The sequence below is a fragment of the Ornithodoros turicata genome, unplaced genomic scaffold, assembly GCF_037126465.1.
Source record: "Ornithodoros turicata isolate Travis unplaced genomic scaffold, ASM3712646v1 Chromosome20, whole genome shotgun sequence".
Lineage (NCBI taxonomy): Eukaryota > Metazoa > Arthropoda > Arachnida > Ixodida > Argasidae > Ornithodoros > Ornithodoros turicata.
In genome coordinates, this window is record NW_026999334.1 from 331,600 (window position 1) to 344,430 (window position 12,831).

General features: G+C 43.8%; 1 protein-coding gene across 3 annotated transcripts in view; it reads right to left on the reverse strand.

Annotated features, from left to right (window-relative positions):
* LOC135373063 (alpha-(1,6)-fucosyltransferase-like) overlaps positions 1-12,831 on the reverse strand; it is a 96,856-nt gene that overhangs the window by 58,200 nt on the left and 25,825 nt on the right. For all 3 annotated transcript variants that reach the window (XM_064606365.1, XM_064606366.1, XM_064606364.1), the window contains exon 6: positions 6,841-7,099. In XM_064606365.1, coding sequence (XP_064462435.1) covers positions 6,841-7,099 — 259 coding nt within the window. The remainder of the gene's footprint in view (positions 1-6,840; positions 7,100-12,831) is intronic.

The window sequence follows — 12,831 nt, forward strand, 5'->3', positions numbered from 1 at the left end:
GTAGAGAACAAGGAGAACTTCTGTGCAGGAAGGCCGCAAATGCTCTAAGTGTAATAATACCTTATATAACAAGACTGCCTGGAAAAACACGTCTGAAGAATGTCCATTCAAAATACATTTATCAGGACAGGTACTCAACTATGTGACACTAAAAAAAACAGCGAGCTGGAGTCCTAAATCAACACAAAATGTTTCGTCTAGAAGGATGGCCATGTGTACAAATTAACAGACGTCATGTTGTGTAACCGAGCAAATTAAAGTGAGGTGCAATAGAAAGCAGCCTGTCAAAATTTTTTTGTGATTTATTTATTTATTTATTTATTTATTTATTAGTTTCACGTGCCCGCCAACAGCGTGAGCCTACATAGAGGTGCACGGAAAGAAGATTAACTTACAAAACGATAAAAAAGTTACAAAGAGGATAAAAATAAAGTAAAATTAGCAAAAATGTCCACACTAGTGTTCTCAATGTCATTAAAGCAACACTGCATGCGCGCCAAAGGAGAAGACGGGTGACAAAAACGTGGATAAAAAGTACGATGAACTCTACAATGTCTAGATGGCGCATGAAAATCGACACTGGCTAACAATAAAGGAGCATCTATTTTACCATGCACGACATTGAACAAGAAAGTCATATCCCGAATATAACGACGTTGCTTCAGTGATGTCATCTTAAGCTTCGCAAGGAGGTGATTGTATTCATAAAACCATTTTCTTTGTGAATACCTATCGTAAATAATTCGCACAAACTTCTTTTGCACATTTTCGATGCGATCTGAGAGTGTGTTAGAGAGACAGTTCCAAACGACGGATGCGAACTCCAACTTGCTTCATACTAGACAATAGAACAAGCAGACAACAGTATGAAAGTCTCTAAAATTCTTGGATATGCGACAAATGAAGCCCATCATTCTCATTGCGGAGCAATACAGGAATGACACATGGTTGTTGAAATTCAGTGCCGAATCGAAAATGACCCCAAGGTCACGAATGGTTTCCACTCTCTCTATTTGGACGCCTTTAATGTCATAATCAAACAGTAATGTCGATTTTTTCCTTGTATAAGATACAACTTTGGTTTTTTCACATTTAGAGACATGCCGTTTAAGTAACTCCAGTCGCTGATTGCATTTATGTCTTCCTGAATGGACAGGTGATCGCCGTAGCAAGATACGGAACGAAAAATCTTAACGTCATCAGCAAACATTAACAACTGGCAATGTTTCACGACACCGGCAAGATCATTTACAAAGACCAAAAATAAGAGAGGACCTAGGTTACTTCCTTGCGGTACTCCAGATACAGACTCGAACGGAACGGAAAAAGTTCCGGCAACTCGTACCACGTTCCTCCTTCCGCCTGGTTCCTCCTTATATACCTGGAGCTATGAGGCCACGTTCCCATGAGAACTCTCCTGTACGGAAGAATGTCGACCGTCAAGTTTTTTTCTTGGTAATCATGGCTCATACAGACTGGCACGTTACGTGGGAAAGTAGCAAGAGCTAATTGCAAGAAGAATGCTGAGAGAGTGAAAGCGCACTTTAGTGATTACAGGTACAAAGCATCATCGAGTCTCTGTTTCAAACGTCCACGTAATCTTCTAATCTGCCCCGACATAACCTCCACAAAACTAACATGGCAGCTGTTGTGGAACTTCCACTTTGACTGCAAGAACTCGACTAAGACGACTTTTATTCCATGTTAGTGCCACGAACGGCTATGAGCGGCGTACAGACATGGACAGGAAGGAGTGGGGGATAGGGGTGATTAGCATGTGTCCTGGGCTGACTTTTTAGGGGGAACTGTGCCGACAGTCATCTAGAAAGTCTTCAGAAAACCCAGGAAAAACCTCAGACAGCACAGCCAGTGACAGGATTCACGGGAGCTGGTAAACGCAAAACTTTCACCCTATTTCACCAACAGCGATAGCTGTCAAGCCCACCTGAGAGATTGCATCTGTGGCGAGGAAAGATTCCGCACATCTGCACATGCGCTGTGGATGGGTGGATGAATAGTCGCTTTTCTGGATTGCAACACCATGGATAGCGCTATAGTTAGAAAAGCACCGGGAGATGCGGCCACCGCGGATGGAGCTGTCTTCACCGTACACACATTACACCGCACATTATGCACAAATTCTTTTATGACGTGCGTCCCGTTTCTTTTTCATTTCAGCATTACGATAATTGTTTTTACAAATGCAATTCCAAAATTTGCTCAGATAAGGTCATTTTTTTTGTAACCGTACCAATTGTGTGTAAAGGAACGGAGTCACAGGTGGTTGGACAATACAGCCCAGGGTGCAATGTCTCGCCACGTCTTCAAGACGATTCGAGACTCAAAAACTTCCAAAGCTGGCACCTTGTATGGTTGCATTTGCACTGTGAAGAACGTGACTCTGCGACCATATGGGACACACACCTGGTTTTGATGGAAGTGTATGTGTTAACTCGCAATGTGCAGCTCACAAAGCATACAAAGCAGTTGTCTGTGTAGTGTCCTGTCCTGTCCTGTCCTGCATCATGTCAATGTTTCATCCAAACCAACTTGCTCGCATCCGTGCTCTTGTAGCTTTCGTTTTCTTTCTGTCGCTGAATTGTCGGTGCAGACGTTCATACGTGCGTGCTTTATCTGTTCACTTATTTTAAACGTAACAGACACTACTTGAATGGGATACAACAACTGCCTGCTTGCAGAGAACGTGTTGCATGTAGCAGAATTAATGTGACATTCCTTTCCAGTCGGCCCATGACACTAACTCTCCCCTAACCTCGCAACCGATTATCTCCCCACAATGAACATGACAGTCGCCCGCAGGTGGGTCCATGGCGATGTTTTCCGCTCAAAGATGGCGGACTCATGGGCTGGGCATGCGCATACGTGTTTTTGGAAATGGTCCATTCTCCGGGACAACTGGCAAAACGGTTTACGGCGGCAAAGGAACAAGGCACTGGCCCCCACTGACCGGCGAACCAGAACGAGTCTCCTTATACCGTCATCGGTGACGTGGCATCATTCCTCCTCATCCTCATTATAGCTGGAGTGGCGAGTTAAGGGTGAACGCGCGGAGCTATGTTTATGTGAGTTTCTTTTTAAACAAATTGCACACATCAAAACCTTTCGTGCTATACGGTATAATGACACACACACTTTCATCAGATGTCTTAATCTGAAATTTTTTTGGATGGCCCTCTGTACTCCTTTAAAAGGACGCAACCCTCGGTCCTACTTCTCTTTCAATGGGAGAGAGCGAGTGCGCGTTCGTGGAACCCAGCCGTCCTTCAGTTTTGTTTCGGTTTCAGTCTGTCTACCAATGTCATGATGACGTTTCTCTGGTAGAGGTCTATTCGAACACTTTGCATCTTACCCCCGGTGTGCGCACAATGGTTCAGCTTCATTTCCATGGCAGCGGTTCTTACTTCCTGAACAAAATACTGTCACTGACTGAATATCACGTTTTATGGCAAAATATGCCATGAAGGAACTGGAGAGAAAGCAAGAAAATATGTCAACGGGAGTGAAAAGCGAGTTAAAAGTAACTTGGAACTTAACTTAAGTTACTTTGGCAAAGTTACCAAAAAAAGGAACGAGTTCCTCTGAAAGTTACCACGGCGCAAAAGTACCGAGTTAATTCACAAGTTACCAAAAAAAGGAACTTAGTTACAGTAACGAGTTACCTCGAACTCTGCACAAAACAGAACTAACACAACAGCTGTACCATTTGTGCTGTCTGTTTTTGCCCACACTGAGGCTTTTTCACTATGGAGTTCTTCCACTGGCTTGTCTGTGTCTACAAAATTTTATCTGGAGTGGGGCCTTTACAAAATTTTCTGATGCCGGCTACTTTCATGGGCTGAGGGAGGCTTGAACCAAGCTTTGTTGGTCTTCAAGACAAATGCCTTAACACAGAGCTATGGACAGGTTGCGGTGTGTGTGAAACCCAGTGGGTAAAACTTGATTGCCTACTTGGAAGAGCACCATTTCAATGCAGTGGGATACAACATGGACAAATCCGGTGCAGGCTCAGTATCACATACTTCAGTTGCCACGTGTCATTAGTGTGTATAAGAAGAGTGGGCAGTCACACGTTAATAGATACCTAACGACCCAGACTGATAATGACACTAGCGGTGGCAATAGAGGCTACACTTGATACAACGTAATGGCATAGATGGCATAAACGTAAAAAATGTAATGGCATGTATCACTTAACAGCACTAATGGTAATGATCACACCACCAGGTTTGTGCTGACTTGTGTGAACTTTGCAAATGCTGTTAACTACCACCCTACTCAGTCAGCAATAGCACACGCTTGACTGCATCACCACAATCAATGAGTTGCATTTTGAAGTGGAAAAATATGCTTAGCTTTGGAGCACTTGATATGTTGTTTAATCGCACAATATTAGGAGATAACCTTGAGTCATTTCATGTTACACTGAGAAGTAAGCATATTCGAGGTGTAATTTTTATCTGCATACAGAACGATGGCACCAAAGCCCTGCCATAAAGGTTTGACTTTTATAGAATTGGGTCACAATTACCCCAGTGTTGCACACAATCCAACCGAAAATCTGCCAAATTTTGACTGTAGAAACCAGAACTGCAGGATGTGCACACCATTATAGTGGGTGATCAGGGATAGTCACTAATTTGCATAATTAAATTAAAAAAATTGCCAGGCACAGGCAGCATTTTTCTTCCTGATTTTAGAGGCCTGGTGCTGTAACACACTATTCCAATCAAAATCAGTTTTATTTTTCACAAAAGTGACATATATTTGACAGTAGAGAATTAGTCACTGGGCAAAGCGTGCTTGCTGACACTAATGATTGTGAAACTTTTGACTCCATCCAAATACAATCGTCCCTCCAGTGCAAGAAGAGAAACCACACTACAATCACACCTCTCACCTTTATCAACATGTCGGTCATCAGCTGCCAGCCACTGATAATGTCAGGTTGCGCAACAAGGTCCTCGATCAGAATAAAAGTGTTGTTCTTTCCACTTTCGCCGCATAAAGTCTGAGCCACAATTTTCATAAACTCAAATTTCACCGAATAAACTGCATCCAATGATGGACTTTCATCTGTCAAATTTTTGTAGAATTGGATTTTGTTACAGTCATAGGCTTCTAAATTTTAAAAAATTCAGTATTTTCTCTGCAATTTTTAGAGTTTAATTATGTAAATTAGTTTAACCAACAACACAGATGCCAACAGCCTCAGTATGTGGGAGAAGTTAGCATGAGTGTATTCTGAGAAGTTTTATGACTTTTTTTAAACGTAAAGCCTATTTTTAGGAATTGAGTGACAGCCTCTCGTGGAACACACTGTATATTCGACATATTTAACAAAATACTATTTGAAATGAACATTGGAGCTTTCTCACAAGAACGTTCTGTCGCGGAATCGGGTAATTTTGTCCTTTTTCGGCGGCATGTTCTAACGACACCCAGGGAGCAGGGCCCGCGTCGTCAGAGCCAAAGTGGCTAAAATTGTCGCCTACATGTGGTTCCGTTTGCTCAGAGAAGGGTTGTGTACAATAGAAGTATTATTCTCAGTCTGGATGGGACAAGCACTTAGACAAGCATGTAGACGGAGTAAATTGGTCCCAGCCGTTACTGATGGCTTATGCCGTCCCACCTATCACAAGGTCTTGATGGGCCTCAATCTGTGTGACAAGAGATTGCGGAAGTCTCACAGCTGTATAAAGAACACATGCAGTGGCGTGCCTTTGGATCCCCGCAAGTAGTTAAGAACCAATGTCTGCTGTGGGCCTTAGGGGTTTCGTCCTCCTCCGTTGTTTACCAGTTGTGCCCCTCCACTTCTGTGATCAATTAAAGTGTGTAGCAAGTGTGTGTTAGGTGCCAGATGTATGCGGCGTTGGAGACTCAAAGACGTTAAAGCCATGCGACACAGAATAAATCTTTTGTTTCAAGGCAGTCGGTAAAACATGTGACCAGAAGTCGACGTCTCAGCACCAACTCCCCAAAATTCAATTTCAAAACAGTTATTCCTTCTGCGATGGTTCATCAATATCGTTTGGTGAAGTGAAGTGTGTGTTGTGATCATCGATTTGGACTTTGTCTGCCAGCCACACCAAGGGGACCCTTTGAAGACTGCCATCATCAATTACCAATCAGCTAAGACTTTGATTCCATTTCCTTCCTTATACGTACCAGGACTCTAACCAACCTGTGATATCGATATTACCGTTGTCTGTTTTCCCTTTGAACAAATGTTAGCATGCTGTTGATAGTGTTCTTGCAATTCTAGTTAGAAATTGTTGCATTAATTAAATTAGTTGCTGTTAACGTTACTAGCAGCTTTCCTTTGTCCCATTGTGCGGCTTATGGGGACGTGTGTTGATTGACATAGGGCAGCCCGACAACTCTTCTTCATTTATTTGTCCAGAACGGTGTTGCTAAGTATCCGCTGTGCGGCCGGAAAACTTTCGCCGGTAAATTCGTCTTTCCTTTATCCAGAGGTTAAGGACGGAGGATATTTCACCTGGTGCGATCGAGAGTAGGTCCTAGTGGTATAGCATCCGGGGAATGCACCAGGTTTCCATGACACGCTCATATACAAAACGTTAATTCTGACATGATGCAGTTACATCAAGACAAAACATTCCTTTAGTTTAGTGAGACAAAAAGCAGAAATTCAAATTTGAATGGAGTCTAGCCCTGTCTACTTGTATTCCTGTCCATACCACCTCCCCAAGCTCAAGAAAATGATACCATCAATATTGTTACAACAGTATGCTTGCATTTTAAGGCATTCTTCATCAATGTCAAACTGCACAAATGACAAAAGATAAAGATATCACTTACAAGAATCATATCCTGGATAGCCTTTTACAGCACCAGCCAAGCTGACATTTGTGCATGTTATACTGGCAAGTGGGACGAATGTTTTTGACCAGTCACTGCCTGGGGCATGATGCCACTTGGAGCTCTCCAGAATGACTGTCCTACCCATCCGAAGGGCAGCAACGAAACACCAGAGAACATCGTGCATACCCGCCGCGAAGCCCCAGGGGTTGTCCAAAGTGCACAGTAGCTTTGGGGCCTTTTCGCAGTCCACTGGATGCTTCAGGGCAAACAAGAAGGGACATTAACTAACTTGCGACAAAAAGTAGGTATGGTACTTGGAGATGCAAATACATTCACTGAGTAATAGTAATCTGCAGGCCTGTGCAAATATTCTTGTTTAATACTGAAGTGAATACTTGTGCATTCGATTTGATTTCCAAATGGAATGTAGAATTCGATATTCAAATACTAGTTCTCAAGCTGCACATGTGAGGCCTGCATAAAAGAGGGCATAAAGGAAAGCGAGCGCTACTTCATATTCAGATCCGTATTAGCATATCGCGTACACATGCTGTACACATCTTTATAGTATCCGCATATGTGCTGTATGTGCACCCAGCCCAACTATCGAGCTATTCACTGAGGAATTCGATTGGGTCTTATAACTATTCACTCGGTATTTCCTCTGGCTATGTATATATTTGCTTCTGTTTTCAAATAACTATTCGCTATGCTGAGTAATCTGATAAGCTGTAAGCAAAGCACACACTGCAAACGTAGCTAGTAGATTTGATTTTCCTAGCATAACAAATGCGATACTCAATCCTCTTCAACCACTGAATACCACAATGAGACAAGCAAATTTGATTTCACATACAGTAAAACCTCTCATGTCAGACACCTCTGTATCTCGGACAACCTCCTAAGTCGGATGAAAAGTTGTTGCACCGGCGCGCTTCCATCGAAAATACAGAGGGAGAATATTCCCTATGTCGGACACCTCCCTATCTCGGAAGTAGGACAGCATTTTCTTGCTAAGTCGGACAAAGGGCCAAGCGCCAGCTTCTCAAACATAGTCTTAATTTCCGCTCCGAAGGCCCGTAGCAGGCTAATCCGTGAACCGGCGAACAATTCTGCCCGGATTACAAAGGAAAAGGGGTCTCTGAACCAGTTTGACATTTTGAGTCACCATGGAACCACTTGCGTCCTCGCGTGCTTACAAACGCAATAACAGTTGCCTGTCAGATGTGGGCTTCCATTATGGCTGAAGACATTGTAGGGAGAGCTCGGTGGACTGCCCAGCAATGCCAAAGTGAAAGTTCGTGGAATTGACGCTCGAGAGAAAGAAAGAACTTCTCCACAGGCTGTACGGAAGAACAACATGTAGGCAAGTTGTGGAGGAATTTAAGATTTCCAAGTCAACAGTGTTCAAAATCAGTACGGGTAGAGATGAAATATTACACACTTGGGAGTAGAACTCCAACAGCAAGAGGAAAAGGATCCTTAGGAAGACGGACAATGAGAGTGTGAACGAAAAGGTGCTGCACCTCTTTTTTGATTGCCGATCGAAAAACATTCCCACTTCCGGACCAATGTTGCAAGAAGCAGTGTTAGCGGCTTAGTTCCGAGTAAGATAACAGAATATTTTCGATACATACTGCTTCACATTCAGGGAATCTCTAGAATAAACTCTCAAACACCACTATGGCATCCTTTGTGTATCATTTTTCTCGCACTCCTAATGTTCGATTCTCTAACTCGGACATCCCTCTATGCAGAACAGGATTTGGTTGCACCACGAGTGTTCGACATAGGGAGGTTTTACAGTAGTAGCCCTAGATGTAGTAAAGGCATCGAAACTAACACTCAGAAGTAGCTTGGCTCAAACTAGTTAGTCCTTCATATACGTATTGTGAGTCAAACACAACAGCGTGTTGATGGTATCATTTCCTTGACCTTAAGGCAGTGGTAGGGACAGGAACACAGAACACAAGTAGACAGGACTACAGCTCCAGACTATATTGAGTCTAGTCCTACATACTTGTTTTGCGTTCCTGTCTCTACCACCACCTCAAGCTCAAGGAAATGGTACCATACCGTAAACACTGTTACACCAGTGTGCTTGCATTTTAATGCTTTGTACAACAGGGTGTGCCACAGTTAAAGGGTTGTGACAGACACTTTGATAGATGCGGTTCATTATATCACGCACGCATTGTACTGCGCGCTAGAGTACTGAGGGAAAAAGAATTATTTTTCTACGTGTCGTACTTGGTGAGATATCAACACTTGAACACACATATGCGTCAAGCGTGGTTCACACTACCGAGTTTCATTTCGTGCAGACGCAGACCAACTGGTTACCGTGGTTACCGCGACAACAGACACGTGCCAGTCTTTCCGCAGCAGAACTTTTTCTGAAGCATGCACCAACCCGCAAGAAGAGAACCAATCGCCACGTTCCGTGCATGTGTATTCAGACGCGCCACACTCTGATACCAGAAGGGTGAGGGCTATGGCCGTAGCCATTGGTAGTCATAAGCATGTGACCTCTTTCGTGCTGCCTCACTGGCAGAGACGCGCGCTGTGATGTCACACCCGGATGAGTTTCAGTATTCACTACGCCAATTTTCTATGCTTCTATTACATTTTTCACTGTAGAGTTTGGAATGCAAGTTCACATCAGTGACAAGAAGATTTGTGATTTTCTGGGATAAGTTCTGATGAAGTGTCGCAGCCCCCTTTAAGTAAACATAAAAGAAAGGTGACTTAAGTAGAAGCCAACCAGCACCAGTGGAACTGTCACGCACATTGCACATGACACGCTGTGAGGCAGAGATGAGGATATGCTTCGCCATGCACCTAATGTATGCTCACACTGAAAGACCCTCATCATTAATTGAGAAACCATGTGCAACCCACTAAATGTGTGGCTCCATTTCATATGTTCCAGTCCACTGATGCGACATGCAAGGTCCCATATTCCTCATTTGAATGTTTTTTGAACTGTTGGGTTTTTAAAACTGCGATATGATGTAGCCACTGTTGACGGTGGAACCGAACAGTGCTGAGAGGCTTCGGCAGACAAACGGGAAGTGACATTTTACCCATGCACGCTTGCCCAAAGTAGACGAAGGCCACCATAACAAAGGTCGTTCTCTGCCTACAGCGTCATGGAAGCGGAAAAGTATGCACTTCCTATCTCCACAATGAAATGTCACTCCAAAAATGAGCAAGGAGGTAAATAGTTGAGAGCAAGAGAGGAGCTCGCCGGGCGCTCCACCTTCGGAGCGCAATAGCTTCGTAATGCAGGATCGCAGAAATATAGCATTTTGATGTGCATATTTAGCAGACATAAATCAATATTTAAAACGTTATCTCTTCAAAAGTTTGGAAGCGGTTTCCCAACCCCTTTAATGGGCGGCGAAGCAACTCAAAGCTTAAAATAACGTAACAACTGCGCTTGTAACATGATGCCACATTTCAGGATTCCATTCAAGGTGCAACATCCAGTGACACATGTGGTATCCAGTATGAAGGGAAGTACAGGACGAGAGCCGCCAATATTTTCAACAGAGGCTGTTCTTCTTCTGGGCACTGTCCTCATCATTGGCATGGTATTTAAAGGGTTAGGGATATCTTGTGAAAGGTTCATGCGAATTGTGGGTCAACAGCCCAGGGGAAGAAAAGGTCCGTTCATGCTTTTATGACCCAGGTGAATGGCTGCTTCGTTAGAGTGTGGAGGGCCAACGATGAGGACAGTGCCAAGAAAAAGGACAGCTTCTGTTCGAAATATCAGCGACTCTCCTCCTGAGGCTTTCCTTCATACTTTCATACGTCCTTACCAGTTTGCTGGATTTTCAACCCATCTATGTGGTACCCTGTGTTCTACCAAATATGTTCAAGCTATTTTCGGACATCCAAGGGAGCCACATCGTATAGACATTTCAGTAAGTTTCAAACTGTTGTATGGTGCAGCATCGAGCCACTATGTACACCATAGGTGTTCCCAATAACTATCCCTTCCCGTCTTTTTCGCTTGAATGTCTGTAAGCAACAAAGACAGTGAAACAGAGACACAGTAGAAAAAGAAAGAAAAGCAGGAGGCAGCTATAGTCCATGGTAAGTCAACTGTTGAAATAAACATTGTAGCAGCTTAAAGGGACCATGAAAGGATATTTGACAAGCCTACGTGTAATGTAGCCATTGATTGTCAGCACGGAGTACGTTTTCCTCTCAGAGATTCTTCTTCTTTGTCAGAAATGTCTGTCTGTGGCTTTTTGGGAGCTGCTACGTACAGAACGATTCCTAGATGCTGTGAGCGTCGCATAATCCCTTCCTCCATTGCTGACAATTTGCATTCCGCCATATTTCTACTGATTTCGACAGCAGATATACGACGTCGTCGTTGTCCAAGCCAAAACCGTGCACCCACATGGTCCAGTAGGGTATGTGCTTCCCGTCGTCCACAACTGGCTCAGAGGACTGGACATTGATGACATAAGCCCGTTTCGAAGAGGGGTGTATCCAGCGGTCATGCCCCTGTGCGCTGAATACGGTTAAAGGTCTGTGTGTGTATGATAGTGAGGGATCATGAGAACCGTTACCGGCAGAGTCTTCGAAATTCGTAAAAATAATTTCATGGTCCCTTTAACAACGCTGCTTAACCTGCTTAACTACTTTGTAGCTGGTGTAAGGTAGCTTAAAAGCCGGTAGTAATTTACTGACCATCAATGTGTTGAGTCTCTTTCTATGTCTCAGGTAAAGTCTTTTTCGCTTCTCTTTTTTGGTCTTGACATAAGCGTTCCTCAGCCCCTTTCCTATCCATAGATGAAGACGCCCAGGCTCCGGGAAAAAGCTTGTTTTTGTTACATCGAAAACTGTGCCTTTCTTCGTGCGTCAACCTATCAACGTTGTGCAAAATGCGCTACCAACTAGCTCTTAAAGGGACGGTCTCGTACAGCCGGGGCGATTCCCAAACTTAGCCAAAACTACCTTCACGAGTACAGTACACATACAACCGTCAAACGTTCATTCGGAATAACGAAGTCGTTTTCGAGGTATTTGTCAAAACGTGCCGTATAGCAGACAAAAAACCTCTGCTTCTCTCATGCATATGTCACGCATGACGTCAACCTGCGAGTACGTCGTCGTTGCCATGGAAATTGTAACTTGCAGAAGCACCTTGGGTTATGTAATCCCCTTTGCTCTCAAAATGGGGACACTCAGGCATATACCTCCGTGAGCGGAGAATATAGTTCGAGCATTGACTGTGGGGTCCTCGATAATGTGGCGCATAATCGGATATGCGGAAGCTAAGTCACGTGTTTTCTTCCCGCGAGTATTTAATGCAGTTTTTAAATAAACACGCACACCTTCTTGATGTACGTCGTCAGCGACACTTCATTTGGAAACATGATCAGTGTGCAACGGGGAAGGTAATGGAAGTGCACGCAATATAATTTTGGTTCGGAGCTGTAATGCGACCGCGACAGCCGGTGGCCGGCGACTTCAGATTTGTGGTTGTCGGTGGGGTTGTCCTGCGACTTTTAACTTGTCTCTGAGGATTAACATAGTTGTTCTAAACCACCATGTTTGCCACTTCTTAGAACCTGCGGTTTTCACCTGAGAACTGTAAGAAAAGGTACGAGAGTTGCCGCGGTCCCCAGTAACTTCTGAAAGTCGTCTGCTCACGCCAGTGCACTAGCACGCGCAAAAGCAGACGATTTCTGTTTCCTATCAAGGGCTTTTCGGCAGGGCGACGTGGCTGTTCTTGTTGTTACCAACACAGATCGTGGCATGCTCTGCAATCTTTATCAATTTAATTCGGGTATTTAATAACTGTGGCATGTTTGGTCTGGTAAATTCACAGTATTCCAGTTCCAACTAAGGGCAATCGAATGGTACACTTTATGAAAGAGGCAGGGGGTACGAGACCGTCCCTTTAAGAATAAGAGCATTTATTTGAACCGTAACCTTTTAATAAACTGTTTGTATGTTCAGTCCAGA